The sequence below is a fragment of the Talpa europaea genome (assembly GCF_964194135.1).
Source record: "Talpa europaea genome assembly, chromosome: 5".
Lineage (NCBI taxonomy): Eukaryota > Metazoa > Chordata > Mammalia > Eulipotyphla > Talpidae > Talpa > Talpa europaea.
The window spans coordinates 124,090,003-124,107,049 of record NC_140071.1 but is presented as its reverse complement, the minus strand read 5'-3'; the positions used below and the strand labels follow the sequence as shown (position 1 = coordinate 124,107,049).

The following is a 17,047-nucleotide window of genomic DNA, read 5'->3' as shown; positions in this document are numbered from 1 at the left end:
ATCAGTCAACATATCGATTAACAAATACGAATTAAGTATCTAATTATATGAGATATTATGAAAGGACTTACAAAAAATAGTAATAGGGGCCTCCCTGGTGGTGCAAGGAGTTAAAATGCAACCTATGAAGCTATCGGCAGCCACTGCAGCATGAGTTCGATCTCCAGCCAGAGAGCTACCCATATGGCACAGCAGACCTCTCCTGTCTTGCCCACTGCTCTCCTCAGCAGTGTATTTCAATCAGTCTGTCTGTTCTGCTCCCCACTTTGTCTCTGCTGAATTCCCTAACCCCTGCCCCCACCTCTGGCCTATACCCCAGCTCTTGTATGTATAAATAAAACAAATCTTTACAAAAAATAAAGAGAACAGAGAAAGAGAATGTGGGATCAGTTAGACTTGCTGATACCATGATTGTGGGTCAGGGCAAGTCAAGAGGCCACTGGGGGATAGAGGAAGTTGTGGAGAGGGGGCTTCCCAGGCATTCTTAGGAAGCTGGTTTGAGCTGTTATCCTCTGATACCACATAATGTTTCACTGAAATGACTAGAAAAGTGTTTCAACTTGCATTTCATCTCCGTTCCTTCTAATATTGCCCTATGTAATAGAATGTTGTAACTTTCTTCTTGAAGGCCTGTCAAAATCCCCTTCTTGCTCTAGCTCACACAGACAAGGTAATTTTTCATCAAAACAGGAGTGATTTATTCCTCTTAATAAAACCTTTCAGTTGGCACTGGGTGTCTATTGATTAAGGTACAAGCCTGTTCCCCTGGCACATAAGACCATTCACACCCCACAATTTACTCTCATGACCCCCTCACATCATGTTCACCTAACCAACATCTTTTGCTGCATTTCCATGTAAGGTCGCATTTCTTTTACTCATTATGGTCTTCACTGACACAGAAGGTCTTCCCGCAGCTGCCCTTTGTGACATGTTGACCCCACACTTAACTCTGTTAATATTTCTTTAGAAGAGGCCTTCATGACCCTGGCAAAATTAGGTGCTACCCTGTATCTATAACCAAAGCACTATGAAATTATGCTAAGTTGTGATTTGTTAAATTTTTACTTATACAATAATAATGGTAATGATAATAAGAAGTAATAATCATTGTTACTCTCTTGATAAAATATATACACATTAACTCATTTGCTAAAAATGTAGGTGGATGAAGAACTGAGACACAGAGAGGTTTGTTCAAGGGGAAATAGACAACTACAAAGCTACTGCTTGAACCTATTTGATTCTCGTGGTGAGGCTCTTGCCAATACACTGTCTGATTAAGCAGGACTGGAACACAGATGTTTCAATTTTGTAAGCTCCCCCCCTTATGTCCTAACATGCATTCAATGTTTTGTTGAACTATTTGATGACTGAATGAATGTATGCTGGGGAAAATGAAAAAAACAATTGAAGGTGGATTCTTAAGAGCTGACAAAAAACTCTACATTTCCCAGCTAACAGTTACATGTAGCAAGAGGCCTTCCTGCCTTCAAAGGAATGACTTCCACGGGGATTTCACACACTTAGAGGAAGATGTTTGTGGTCATCCAGGTCAGTCCAGACAACATTCATATCCCTTTGGAAAGGCTAGTCCTATCTATAAGCCAACAACAAAACAAAACAAACAAAATGACATAAAATTAAAAAAAAATCTGTTAGAATATTCTATTAAGAATTATGCTCAGAGTTATTAGTCATCTTATCTTGATAGGTTTTCAGGATTGACAAAAACTTGGAATTGTGATGTAAAGAACAATAAAGACAGGAGATTGGGGTTTACACAAGTTCTAACAGCATTGTGTTTCTTTAAATTGTTGAGCTGCATTTAAAATAAAGAGCACCTCCCACGTAGGTGCATTTATGGATCAAAGGCATCTGTTTTTGCCAGAACTGCTTGGAAGAGTGAACAAAGGTTTAAGCATATTAGTAATAGTTACCACCTAAGGAGGACTTGCCAAGTTCCAGGTATGTTTGAAGTGCTTTACATACATTATGTTATTTAATCTCACTGTAACTGCCCTTCCCTTTGATAAAGAAGAAAATAGGCTATTTTTAATTTAGAAATCTGATTTACCTATCCCAGGCTGTTTGGGACAAACTTTCTTTACTGCTTCCATATCTATTTCCTGAGTTATCCAGATCATTGCCTGCTTACATCTGCAGCAGTCCCCAAATCTGCCCTTCTGTGTCTGTTCCAGTTCCTTAGATCAGTTGGGATTTCTTGAATTGGTCTCTCTGGTTATCAGGGACCTATAGGTTTTCCCCTTTGTGAATGACTTATCTAAAGGATGAGAAATATTTAACCCCATCTTCTTGACAAGCCATAATCAAGTTGAAGCCTTAAAAAGCCATTTTCTAAGACACAATATAAAAATTAATGAAGAAACAAAAGTACAATTGGCTGAATTAAGATGTGCATGGTAAACTCTATGGAGACTACACCTGAGGGGATGGGGGAAAGCAAATATTGTTTAAAAATGAACAATGATGTAAAAAATTAAAAAAAATAAATTCCTAATACTAAATAAATAAATAAACTTAAAGCACAGAAAGAAAAAAAAAATGGATGTGCCTGGTTTAAAATCAAGAATGATCTGGACTAAATAAAGATACGGACCTGCATAGTTTCTGGGGCTGGGAAAAGCCTGATTTCCTTTCAAAAAACACTTCATTTCTAGATTTGTCTCTAAGTGAGACTACTCTGGGTCAACTCTAAACTCAGTCTTACTTTTTTCTACAGTAGTCTGTCTTCTCTATAGCTTAATGTTGGTCTTCAAATCTTGCTATGTGGAAAAACTTCCTTTGATTGTATGGGCCAAGCCTCTCTGCCCAAGACCTCAGGAAGTTCTACACTGACTATGCAATTATAATAGCATCAAGGATGGAAACAACAGGATATTTATTGACTGATGCTGGTTCCTTTTAGTTTATTTACTTCAATAGTGGTGTGTGTGTGTGTGTGTGTGTGTGTGGAAATTTTCAAAGGCACATAAACTGAGAGAAAATACAATGGAATCTATTGCATATGGGCCCAGTACCCATTATTTTCTGTCATTCATCTACTACCCTGAGGTTTTTATTCATTATTTATTTATTTAGCATGCATATTTTAAAACATGTAACAGATATTTTACTTTACTTGTAAATAATTCTGTGTCTTTTCCTAGTAGGTGCAGAATTTAAAAAGACAAAAATAACCACCATACCCTTGCTACAACCAATAAAATTAGCAATTGTTAATTTAACATCTACCACCTTGTCCATGCTGATATTCATATACTCATTTTTTTTTTCTTCTTGTGCTTAATTTGTTCAAAAGCAGGGACCAAAAAAATGTCCACACATTGCATTTGGGCTTTGTGTCTCTCCCACCATTTGTTGCCTTCTCAGAATAGGTCATGTCCTGTACTGACATCATCTCAGCTACCCTTGAAGCATACTACGGAGGTAGCAAATGTTGTCTCTGTTCCACTGCTTAGAGGTTAGAAAGGGAGTGTAAATGACTTGCCCCAACTCGCAAGATATCACACGGATATGCAGGACTCCGTCTTCAAAGTCATTTTTTTTTTTTAGGCTGTACCACTTCTTCCTGTTCTAGAGCAAGCCAAATCCTTACTTGCTTTATGTTAGTCACTTTCATCACTATGTGCCTTGCATATCCTTTGCCCGTCAGGATGTTTGGCAGTGCTAGATCTTCCAAAGAGCCAGAGAGGTTGTAACTTTTTTTTTAAAGATTTATTTATTTTTTTTATTTTTTAAAGATTTATGTATTTATTTATACAAGCACTGGGTACAGTCAGAAGCGCAGGAGGGTGAAAGAATTCACCAGAGCCAGAGCGGGGAGCAGAGCAGGCAGAAGGACTGAAGTACACTGCTGAGGGGAGCAGCGGGCGGCAGGAGAGGTCTGCGTGCCATGTGGGACCCTCCTCCGGTGGCCGGAAGCAGCTGGGGATCGAACCGGTGCTGCAGAGGCTGCAGGCAGCTTCGTAACCCAGCGCTCAACCACTGCGCCACCGGGGAGGCCCAAGGTTGTAACTTTTACTGAAACTAAGTATTATACTAGAGCTGCCATAGTCTTGGATGGTAATTTCATTTGTTATCTGGAATTTTTCAGCTCTGGGGGCAGAAACAGACTTCCCCTGACATCTTGAGTTTAAATGCATCATCGCATATTTACTTCTAAACAGCCTGGGAAGTTCCTGTTATATCCATGTACTGACTTCAGATCATAGCTCCTTATATTCAAATGACCCTCAAGCTTGGAACTTGGTGTGGGCTCCAACTTCCTCTGGCTTAGGTTATGCGTACATGTTCCTTGCTTGTTGTTCATACTTTATCACTTAAATGTCTTCAAAATATTCTCTTTGTTTAAAAAAAAAAAGACTTCCATGCATATATTCAATAAAAGATCTCATTCCCAGTATATAAAAGGGGATTCTCAGTTATTGCTTTTTCCCAAATTTTGGCATTGCAAGATTTTTTCTAGAACAATAACATTCCAGCTTAAAATAAAAGACTCAGTTATTTGCTATTTAAACCATTCCCTGATCTTCTGCATAGATCTATGTATGTTTGCACGTCTAAGACTTGCAAAAAATATCCCATTAACAAAGCAGAACACAGCACTCAGTCTCTGTGTCCTTGCATGGCAACGACACAAGCAGTTTGCTTTTGTTTTAGTTGTATTTATTTTTAAGGTTTCTGCATATTTATGCAAGTGAAATTGTTTTCCACTCATATTTAAAATATGAGTTTATTTTAAAACATGTTAGTGTAGGTAAAACTAATTTAAAGAAAAAAAAAATAAATAGCCACTAGTACCTTAAGCACTTATTAATATGACACCCTGTTCTACATGTTATGACTCCATTCTTGCTTCAACAGCACTCTGAAGCAAGTGCCATTATCATGCTATGAAGGAGGAGAGGCCCAAAGGAATAGTTTTATGATCACAAGGGTAATAGTATTTTCAGCTGTTGAGCTCTTTCCTGCATGCAATACTGGCTCATTGGCTAGAGCAATAAAGTTTACATGTAAAGGTAAGCATGATAAAAGAAGTCCTGAAATGACTAAGTGAAAGTCCTATATTAAAAACTTCACCTTTACATATAAGTTTTCACATATAGACAGGATCTGTAGTCTTACAAATGTTAGTTTAAATATTATAACCATCACTTAGTGTGCTTGTTTTTGGTCAAATTATTTTACCTCTCTAAACCTCAGTTTTGTCATTTGTAAAGCAGGCATGGTAACAACTACCTCACAAGGTTATCAATATGCTAGAGTATGATCCATGGTTACGTAACATACTTTAAGGTTTAGAATAATTACTGGTATATGGTAATTGATTTTTAAAAAGTAGCTGGTATCATGTAGAGGCAATATTTTTTATTAAGTTAAGACTTAATGTAGACCTAGATTTCAAGATTAATTGCATGTTACCTTGGAGAAGCTGTTATGAAATTGGGGATGACAATACTTCAAAACTATTGTTATGTGTCTAGGATGAAATAATAATGTCACATGTCCAGCCCAGTTTTGGGCATATATCTTGCTTAGTATTCTCTGATCTTCCTAGATCTGTGGTTTGATGCCTGACATTAATTTTGGTGAAATTCTCAGTTATTTTTATTTCAAAATATTTCTTCTGTTCTTTCTCTTTCTTTTTTTGGAGTTCCCATAACACATTATACCTTTTGTAGCTGGCCTACAGTTCTTAGATATTCTGTTCTGTTATTTTTTCTTTGTCTTATTTCTGTTGAGATAGCCTCAACTCAGAAAATTTTTCCCTCATCCTTGTCCACCCACTAATGAGCCAATAAAAATAGTCCTCACTCTGTTAGCAATTTGATCTCTAAAATTTCTTTTTGGTTCTTAGAATTTCCCAGAATCATTATCCAGCTGTTATTATTTTAGTATACTCGTCTGGTAGACTCCTTATCATACTAATCAGTTTTAAAAAATTTCTTAGCTGGTCATTCCAATATCCCTGTGGATTTTTGCCTTTTAGTATGTCTTGTAATTTTTCCTTTTTTTTAAATATATATATATATATTTAAGATTTATTTATTTATACAAGCACTGGGTACAGTCAGAAGTGCGGGAGGGTGAGAGAATTCACCAGAGCCAGAGCGGAGAGCAGACCAGGCAGACTGATGAAATACACTGCTGAGGGGAGCAGCGGGTGGCAGGAGAAGTCTGCACGCCATGTGGGACCCTCTTCCCGTGGCCGGGGATCGAACCAGCGCCGGGCAGCCTCGCAACCCAGCACCCAACCACTGCGCCACCAGGGAGGCCCTGTAATTTTTTCTTGATAAATGAATATGTAAAAGAAAAAGCTATAAATAGGCTTTTAGAGATGAGCCAATAAGGTGTGGGGTAGGGAAAGTGTTCTATAGTTATATGATAAAACCTTACACTTGAGCGAGTCTGAACCTCTGGACTGTGAACTTTACATTGCTTCTCTGTTCTTCTCAGCTCCTCCATTCTCTGAGACAGGATGAATGGAGGGGATTGGAGTTGGGTGTTTCCTTCTCCCAGGTCAATTAAGCACTGATAAAGCCCCAACAGGTTAGGCGCTGGAAAAATATTTTTTTCTTGTTTACAAAAGATTGTTCTAGCATATTGTATAATGGTTCCTTTTCCCTCTCCCTGCCCAAAGCACAAGGGGATTTTTCACAAGTATTCACAATGAGAACCTGGTTGAGTTCCTGGAGGTAAAATCTACAAAAGCCTGAAAGCTCCCTAATGTCTGGAACCCCCAGGAATTTTGACTCTCTGACTTGTTTACATTGAGCCTCCAGTTATGTGTCAATTACAGTTTAGGTTTTCTTACCCCAGTCCTGTTTCCCTGGTGGGCTATTCTCATGAGTTTGTAAGTTATTATTCTCTGTATTCACCTATCATTTGCTTCAATTTTGGGTGTCAGAAGTTTTCCCTCTGACCTTAGCTTTTCTCAGGAATTTAAAGTGAGTTTTCATTTTTCAGTTTATTCAGCATTTCATTTGTTGTTAGAGTACAAAGACAACTTCCAGATTCTTACATCCCTGACTGGAAACAGAAAGTCTTGTCCAATTCTTCCCCACAGTATGTCCTTATTCAGCACTCATATATACTCATTTTATTTTTAGCTGTGTCAGAATATAGCTATAGCATAAAGTTGCTTTTTTTTACCCTAGCAATATATCGTACCAGATCATTTCTTTGACCAATATTCTCTCTAACTTATTTACAATGTAATGGCCACTACAAATTCTATCGAAATCACATATTTAAAAGATTGATAATCACAGCCTACAGTTATGATGAAACACATAGACTAAGTTAAGCAAATGACAACCATTACTTCATTGAAGAGCCCTCTATGCAGAGTAAGCAGTGAAAATGGTTATATAATTATGGATCCTAAAGGCATCTGGTAAAATCTGTGCTAAAGATACCCAGAAGAATACTAATTATATACACACTTCCTAGATCTTTTATTATTCATCACTTTCACTTCTATGTTTTTTTTTTTCTGACTACAAAATAAATTACCTATTTTCTAGGAAAAAAGGATAATAAATTTGTGGGAGTAGTAGAAATGAGAGGCGGAGGGTTGGATGGAGGAGATGTTGACGCAAGAAACTATAATAATTACCTGGGAAAATGAGAATCACTTATTAGGGTAAATGATAAAACACAATGGCACATGCTGTTTGTTGCTCTGGTTGTATTACACTGATGTTTAGCTGTAATGCTGTGTGACACACACATGAGGTGGGGCTTCTGTGTCGTACAGTCCTGAACATTTCACCTTATACAAATACTGGTTCTTCGTTAGAGACCCCAGTCTAGCAGGCTGGTGGCAATTAAAGGGGAAAACTCTAGTACTTATTTCTATATCTTCCAAATAATATTATTTTGTGGGTGTTCAAGTATATCTTAAAATAGGATATGACTCTAGGATTCAAAGATAGCATTTTATGTGCCTGTTTCCACTTAGACATATGTGGCATAGTGGGGCCTATTTTTTTCTTTTTCTGATGTTCTGCTTTTTGAAAGCTTCATATTTGGTTTTATGGATTATAGTGGTGAGTCCAGTAAGAATTTCACCCTGTCATCTATGCTGAAGTCTCTAACTTGACCAATATTCATTCTTTTAGACTGGAGGATGGGGGGCAAAATGACAATATGATATCACCAAACAAATCATCCGAAGAGTCATTTCATAATGACAGTTGTTTCTACTGTCATTTTTTACTCTTATTTTCCTGCACATGCCACTAGAGTGAGACTGACTTAGTAAACTCCAGCACCATACTAAGCTCCCTGAAAGCACATAATTAAGGTGGGTTCTTCCCCAAATGGAAGCACTGATCTTTCTGGGCACTATCAGAGATGAAATGGCCAGCAGAGGCTGAACCCAGGGCAGCTGTGAAACCACAGGGAAATGTACAGTCCCCAGTGCTGTTATGTCTCAGTAACACTCAGACCACGTCTTGCTAAATATAAACCTGTATGTACTGGATTAGCCTCAGTCACAAATGATCTCTGGACAATCATCTGTGTATTGGAATTTGAAATGTATAGAAAGCTCTCTGCTTGCAAAATGAGATTCTAATACTGTCAAGACTTGTGTGATGATAACTATTTGATCTTTCTTGAGTGCCAACTATGTGCAAGGGGATACTCTGTTATTCCATTTTTTTTTTTCATTTAAAGCTCACAAAAAGCCTAGGAAGTAGATGCCATAATGGTAGTTATTCTAAAAGTTTAGGAAAATAAGGCATAAATTGATTCAGGAACCAAATTGACAGAGTGGGATCTAAACTCTGTTTTACCTGAAAGTTTCTGCACATGGAGTTGGGTACCAGAATCTGATCATCTGTTTAACAGCTGCGAGGTAATTTATGAATTGCAAAGTACTATTGTTACTGTATCCATACAGGATTTGGTAAGTAGGGAGCAATCAAAATTTCACTTTGGTTCTGATATGGTTTTGGAAACCATTACCATTTTTTTGGATGAAGATAATTCTTTGATGTTTCACTGGGCTACATTGGGGTGCAAACTGATAACTGATGTAGGTCCTACTTGATGGTGTTTTCTAAATGCAACCACAAGGCTTCAGTAACTGAATCACTTGGTTTTCTGGTTCTAAGCATGACCTTTTCTGAGACCAATGACTAAAAGTGTGAGCTTACTTTTTTTTGCCTTTTACTCAGTTTCATCTTCAAGAACATAAAGATTTAAGAACTATTGCTTTAGCTCTTGGTGTGTAAAATATCACATCCTTTGCTGAGAGAGTGGTAAGCAGGGGTGAGGTAAAGGTCTTGCGAAGATTGCTAGAGATTTGAAGAGTTTTCTGTAGGGAATGGTGGAAGAAATCTTCATGGATACAAAAAGCATTGCTGAGCAGCCCTGAAATTGCAGGCCTTAAGTTCATGGTGGTAACATTCCTCATCACTATCCACAGAGGGTCCTCATGACTAGCAAGTACCTATAGAGGGACTGGGCAGAGAGTTGGTATTTTTGTGATTCAATAATTATCTATTTCTAAGTTCATTTATGTAGCAGAATTGACAAATATTTGAGACTAAAAGCCTACTATGAGGAAAAAAAATATTATATGAATAAAAGTATTCATTTGCTTGAAAAAAGAGAAAAAAGATACAATCGAGTATTGAAAGTTTAATTGGGGAGGGGAAAACAGGTGTATATGAATAGTATTTGTTATAAGTCAATATTCAGTTAAAAGGTAAATTGAGTGATAGCACATAAATTCCCAAATAAGAGACCAGGAACTAGAGTAGTTGATAATAAAGATGAAATTTGACTAGTACCTTGAAACTATGGTAAGATCTGAAATAGGAGATCATTCAAGTTGAGAGAAGATATTATCATATAAATTAAAGTGATAATTACCCTATATGTTCACTGCCATCAAGCATTATGAAGAATGAACTGACACAGGAACAAGATACCTTATTGACTCTCAGAGACATGACACTCTTAGCAGGAAGTGTAAGTGTTGTTTTTTTTTTTAAGATTTATTATTATTTATTTATGCATACAAGAACTGGGGTGTAGGCCAGAGGTGTGGGAGATAAGAGGGTTCACCAGAGACAGAGTGGGGAGCAGGACAGGCAGATCTACTGAAATACACTGCTGAGGGGAGAGGCAGCAGAGTCAGGAGAGGTCTGCTGCACCATATGTATTGGATCCCTGGCCAGGGTTCAAACTCAGACTATAGAGGTGATAGTGATGAGACTGAACCCCTAGGCCAGCAGGAAAGCCCTGATGTAGGTTTTTAAATAAATTATTTTGAAATAATTATAGCTTCACAGGAAGTTGCAAAATATAGTTTAGAGAAGTCAGGATGTATTCTTCATTCAGTTTTCCTCAGGGGTTACATCTTACATAACTGCACTGTAATGTCAAAATAAGGAAATTAACATCGATAGATAAAACATGCAGGTATTAATAGTTCTATGCCTTTTTAGCACATGTGTAGACTTGTGTAACCGTTGCATTCAAGATACAGAACTCTTCTATCACCACAAAGACCTCCCTTGTGTTACCACTTTAAGGTCAGCTCTCACCATCCCTAAGTCCTGGCAATCACTAAACTGTCCTAATCTTTATAAATATGAATTTCAAGATGTGATATAAATGCATTCGTAGTACATATGACCTTTTAAGACAGGACTTTTTCAGTCCACATAATACTATGAGTCCATGCAAATTGTTGCATGCACCAGTGATTTGTCCTCTTGCTTACTGATCAGTACCCCGTGGTGTGGATGGATGTGCCATAGTGTGTTTAACCCATTACCTATTGCAGAAATTTTCAGTTGTTCTTAGTTTGGGGTTATTAGAAATAAAGTTGCTTCGGGGCCTCCCCTGGTGGCACAGCGGTTGAGTGCTGGGCTGCGAGGCTGCCCACAGCCTCTGCAGTGCCAGTTCATTCCCCGGCCGCTGGCGAGGGTCCCACCAAAAAAAAAAAAAAAGAGAGAGAGAAATAAAGTTGCTTCATACATTTGTATACAGGTTTTTGGTGTGTGTGTGTGTGTGTGTGTGTGTGTGTGTTTAATAGTCACATTTCAGAGCTGAGAGTGGGAAGACAAATTAATCATCCAGAGGCTGAAAACATTTCCAAATCCAGACATTTTTACTTTTTCTCCTATACTGCTTCCATGATCTCATATGAAGTGAGAACAAACTGTTCTGCAAACTATAGAAAAACAATATGTAGACATTTGACAAAATATTGGTTTTAAGATAAAATATCTGTTAGAGACTTATTTTCAGCATCATGTATGCACACCGATTCACTCATTTATTCACAAAACTATCATCTGTGTGCCCAAGAGCAGGCCCTATGCTGAGTGCTAAGGCAAGGGGTCTGCCCCTCAGAGCTTTTACCAAATACCAATCTGTTGCACAAATGTCATTTGTTATGTGTTCTTTGGTTTCAACAGATGGAAATGTTTATTCCAAATTAATGTGACCACTAAAATAACATTTAAATGTATATCCCTAAATGTAAATTTGCTGAAAGATTTAGGTAACGATATTTTGCCTTATCTTTGGAAAGCCATTGCTGAGCATGCAGGCACAAACACACTTTCTAATTTTGCCAGGTATGCAATTCAGTACTTTTATCATATGGGGTAAGGTTCAGATGGATTTTTGTTTATAGCTTGCTTACAAATTAATGATTGCTTCTGCTTATTCTATGTCCCTTTTCCCAATAGCATAAAAAATTAATCAACCGTCCACAGAGTACCAAAAGAATTTCTGCAGATCCTCTAGGTAAGGAATCCTTGTTTTGTTCTCATTACACTGGTATTTTTTTTCTCATATTTTATGTATGTGAATCTTTTGTTAAAAAAGAGTGACTTTGCAATTAAACAATCATTAGATTTCTCAGCCTAATCAATGGTTTTCCTTCAGAAATCATGTACATGGGAACCAAAACATTTTCAAATATGAATACAGTTAAAATCTACAAGATATTAAGTATTATTTCAAGCAGATAACATAATTGCTTAGTTTGCTAGATACACAGCTACACTTTTTTTTCCTGAAGTGTTGACATTTAAATTGTAAATTTTAAATTATGGTCACTTTAAAATACATCTTGAAGGCAACAGACTTTCAATAGAGGTATATTTATTCATATGGAACCAGAAAGGAAACATTTACATTAAATTGTGGTTATGAATAACAATTATATAAAATGATGCTTATAACAAATTTCAGAGTAGAATTTGAAATTTTTATTTTATTTTGGTCTTGACACATTCATTTTGAGATAATAGTTTCTAAGGTGATAATTTATTGGTCTTAAAAAGATGTCAGTGAATGTTTGGTTACTGTGTGAGGTCCCTAGCTAACCCAGAGCATCCATTCACAGGTCACCTTTATGGATTTCTATAGAAAATGCACAGACTCTTGAAATACATTAAAAGTGAGGAGGGTGGGAATAAACCTTAGTGTTAGACATCCTGTAGGAGGCAATAAAACTGATTTCAAAGGGAGAGCAGGTGATTTAGAAAAAAAAGAACAAAACATAAATCCGGAAACCCCTCAAAAATTCCCTAAAACAACAGTGAGTGAAAACCCAGAAAATCTTACAATATTTACACTTGAAGAAATTTGATATTCATAAAGAGTGTGTTCACAGCAGCTGTCAACAACCACCAGAGCGGACAAAAGTAGACAGACCCTTCCCAGTACACTAGTGTACTAGGTCATTATCCGACCTGATCACACGTGATCAATGCCCTCCCCACAGCAGCTGCATCTACTGTGGTGACAGTAGATGAGGTTAGAGATTAAACTAAGCTTTAAGTGTCAAGTTAAGAAGGTTAGACAACAGGAATGATCTATAAGCGAGTTATTAACAAGGGACAGATAAGATCAGGTACATCTTTAAAGACTAAAGTGAGTTAAACTTGATTGTAGTGACACTCATTAGAATCTTCACACCTGAAATACTTCAAAGACATGAGAAGTAGATGATTGAGTCAATAGGGCTGGAAAGGAGAGATAATATCAGATATGTGTAGAGTTAGGATTAATAAGACTTAGGTCCTGGGGATAAGAAATCATCTTTCAGAAATCTGAATAATATGTCATGCTTTAGCTAACAGTAGAGTGGCTGTGCATGCTAAGGAAGTGAATAGAGTAAAAGGTAAAGAGAGTGAAAGAATCAAATTTAATGAAGCTGATTTTGTTTGGAGAGGTACTGAGTTTCAGCTGGCTGTGGCATATGCAGTGGTAAAATTTATTTGGAGATGAATATTGCAGGTTATATGACATAGCAAAAAGTAAAAAAAAAAAATAGTGGCTTTGGGATATTTCACACAGAAGAGATGGTCAAGGCAATAAGGGTTAACAAATTCATTGATGGGAAAGGCAAAAATAAACGAAGTCTGAGATAGGAAGCAGTAATACCGCAGTACAAGGAGGAAGAGGAGCTAGAAAGGGGAAAGGAATATGGGGCAAGAGTGGGCAGAGGAGAAGCAGAGCCGGTCATGGAATCTAAGGGAAGGAAAAAAATATTTTGTGGAAGCAAGAGAAGATGCAGACCGAGAATCAATTGCTACAAATAGTGATTAGGAAGGATCCAGAAAGTTCAGATAGAAAGGTTTCAATAGAGTTAAAAGGAGCACATAAAATCCCTCAATGACAGTTTAAGGAGTGAGGTGATTGTGCAGAACCTGAGGACTCACGTTTATATTAGGTATAAACAAAGTTTATGGTAAAGTCCACTAACTTGAAACAGAAGCAGAAGCCAGAAAAGTGGAGAATTTAGAGTGCTTGTAAGAAGCGTGGAGGGAACTCATGGTAACAGGAGATTAAGGAACAGTTGTTGAGGAAATCAATTGATACGAACATTGTGGTGGATGAAATCGAGCAAGCACAGAGAAGTGATATTTTGTAAAAAAGTGGTTTTGAGTTGAAAACAAGGTTATGAGAACTCAGGTCAAATGGCTTCAGGTAAAGTAGGGGAGAGTGGTAGATATTACCTGAGTGACACAGCATGGGGGTGAGACTGCACGAAAAGATAGGACATTTTCAGTTATTGCTGTGGAAATTTCCAAACTGAGTTCAGGAAAAAAATTCTTTATTGGACTGGTAAATTGCTAAGGGCTTAAATGATATTAACAGAACAGAATTTTGTTGATTACATTCAACATAGTTCCTTAACCCAGGCAGCCCAGTAATTAATGCAGTGTGAGCAAAGAAAGGGTTGGCAAGTGACAAATTAGGAACAATGAAAATTAAAGAAGGCGACACATTTTAAGAAGGATGCAACAGCATCATTGACGTGCACGGTTGATCATTAGGAGCACTATGGACAGAGAAGTATGTGGAACGCAGCAGAGAAGACCGAATGACTTGGGGCATTAAGGACATTAAGGACGGGGAGTAATAAATCCCTGTAATAGCAATGAGAACCAATGCCTATTAGGCATGAGCAAATGCAAGCAATCATGGAAACTTAGGAAGGGATGGTTGCTGATGACACTGAGAAGCTGAGGCCATGAGCAGTGCACAATAGTTCTGGCTGATGAAGAAATGTCACGGTTTGCCATGCAAGTCAGTTTCTCATCTGGGGTCCTAGCACAGGTCACTGAAGTTGATAAGATTAAAGAGCTATGTGGTCAGAGAAGGGACTGATTATCAACAGGCTTGCTGAGGATGCTGCTGCTGAGGCAGGGAGACAGAAAATGTGGATAGGGGAAGGAAGGCCTGACCATGTAGAATGAACAGAAAAATGGACATGTTCCACGATGAAAGCAGAAAGTTGGTTTGACAGTGACCATGGAGGGCAAGCACACGCATGCTTCAATTCTTAGTAGCTTTCACAGGCAATAACATGACTCATAGTATAAAATCAGGTGAGATGTATGTGAATAGGGAGGTGGATGGAAGAAATAGTTGGGAACAGGTGATGTAGAATTCTTTGCTCACTGAAGACCAGAGAATGTGGGGCACAGAATGTAGCTGTGATGCAGGCTACTACTGCTATGTGGAAGGAAAGAGTAGGGCAAACGGGATTGCCTGCGAGTGAGGGATTTGAATGACACAGTGAACAAAAGACCAAACAAAGCAGAAACATGGAATCATGAGTTGAATTTGTAGACAGGACTCACAGGTAAGGGCAGGGCATGCTGAACATAGAGGGTATAGTCAGAGGAGACACTGCGGTTCTAACTAAGTTGAAAAGGCAAAGGTAGATGTTGGAATAAAGGACATTTCACAGAACTGTTCCTTGGGCTCTGGATCTTGGTGAGTGTCTGTGTGTGTGTGTGTGTGTGTGTGTGGAATAATTTATGCATCTGACTATTAATAATTAAGAGAAATATTTTCAAACCTAAAAACATCCTTTAACATAGTGATCCTCAAGATATTGTTAGGGAACCCGGCATCAGGATCATTTGGGAGCTTAGCAAAACTTTCAGATTTTGCCCCCATCCACTTGATTTAGTCAAGTGTTGAGGCCTGAGAACATGTTAATGCGGCCTCCTGGGAATTACAAGACAATCTTAACCCTGTGCAGGAGATGATTGTCAGGATATTATACCAAAAATGACAAGAATTCAAGGCCTCAGCTGCCCACTAGGGCAGCCTCAAGTATTTGTGCTCAAAGCAGAGCACATGGGAGTTCCCTATGAACAGATGTAAGAGAGGTGATGATTAGCTCCCCAAGAAAGTTCCTCACCCTGAGCGTGGCTCATGTGCCCAGCAGAAGCCCTGTGGGAGAACCTGCTCTACTGGCTGGCCGAGGAGCTCTCCGAGGAAAACGCCACGTGTCTGTCCTTGTCGCTCCCCCTGCGCCGCAGCACCGTGCAGCTGATCAAGCTGAAGAGTCCTGATGACCTCACAGAGCAAATCCATGAACTGCTTTCCTTCTGGAAAAGATCACTTCCAAATTCTACCAATAAACTTCGCCTTCTGGCTCGTCACCTCCGCAAGATAGGCAGGAGTGATCTCTCAGAAAAGCTCAAGTTCAAGTGGGAAAATAAAGTGTTCACTGAGCCACAGCAGTGGTTGGACATGACAGAGTAACTCCAGGCTGCTCCTCTTTCTTTGGCTCTTGACATTGGGTCAGAGTAAGTTTTAAGACCTTTTCTATCAACTTTTTTTTTTAATTTAAATTTTATTTTTATATTCCCCATACAATTAGAACCCCCTTATTTTGACCCCAACCCCTCCTTTCCCCGCCCCCCACCCTCCCATAGAGTGTCTCTGGTTCATAGTTGTTTGTTGATTTTGATATTTTCTTTCTTATAGTTATTCTTTTTCCTGGTCCCTTATTTAAGTTTTCTAGATTCCTGCCGATAGATAGCAGGAATCTATCGACATTTTACTAGCAGTTCCCAGTCATGTTTGAATTGAATCTACTGGATAGATGTGCTATTACGACAAGAGGAGAAGCACTAATCAGACAATAAATAGCATTTTTGGGTTTGCGTGTTAATTCATGGTTCCTTGATATATGTTCTGCGATTATGATTATCTTGAGTTCAGCCTGATTTAATAGCATTTGCAATAGAATTTGCCCTGTTTCCATTTGAATAGCTGAGTTTGCTTTCTAAGTGTAAAGGAAAGATATGAGAATCAGTATCACTTTTCTTTATTGCGATCTGCATAAAATTAAACTGGTAAGCCAGGGTATCAAGAAATGAATTCACATTCTGTATATACTGTAGAATGTAACAATACAAAATAAATTGGGCTACAGAGACCTAACTTTGATAGCAAGTCATTTTAAGAAAATAGAGAAATTTGAAATGAACTAAAAAGGGAATAACACTTATGTCATTTACTGCCACATTTTTTAAAATTAAAATGTAGCTGCAATTGAGAAAACCTCATATTTTATTATTAGTGAAATGAGGCAACAGAGAAAAGAAATACCAGTAACAGATTTTAGGGTCTTTTTCACCTACTGAGGAAAAAACCTACTTTGAAATCAGTTTCACTGAAAACTTATAACGTAAGCCTTATATGTTCATTGTTTAAAATACTTGTAAGAACCCCCAAT

The 17,047-nt window shown here is 38.0% G+C and overlaps 1 protein-coding gene across 1 annotated transcript in view; it reads left to right on the top strand.

Annotated features, from left to right (window-relative positions):
• DTHD1 (death domain containing 1) overlaps positions 1-16,068 on the top strand; it is a gene marked incomplete at both ends in the record, with an annotated part of 53,720 nt that extends 37,652 nt beyond the window's left edge. The window contains 2 exons of the mRNA XM_084234252.1: positions 11,742-11,799; positions 15,749-16,068. Of these exons, the coding sequence (XP_084090378.1) occupies positions 11,742-11,799; positions 15,749-16,068 (378 nt within the window). The remainder of the gene's footprint in view (positions 1-11,741; positions 11,800-15,748) is intronic.
• Positions 16,069-17,047: the final 979 nt, after the last annotated feature.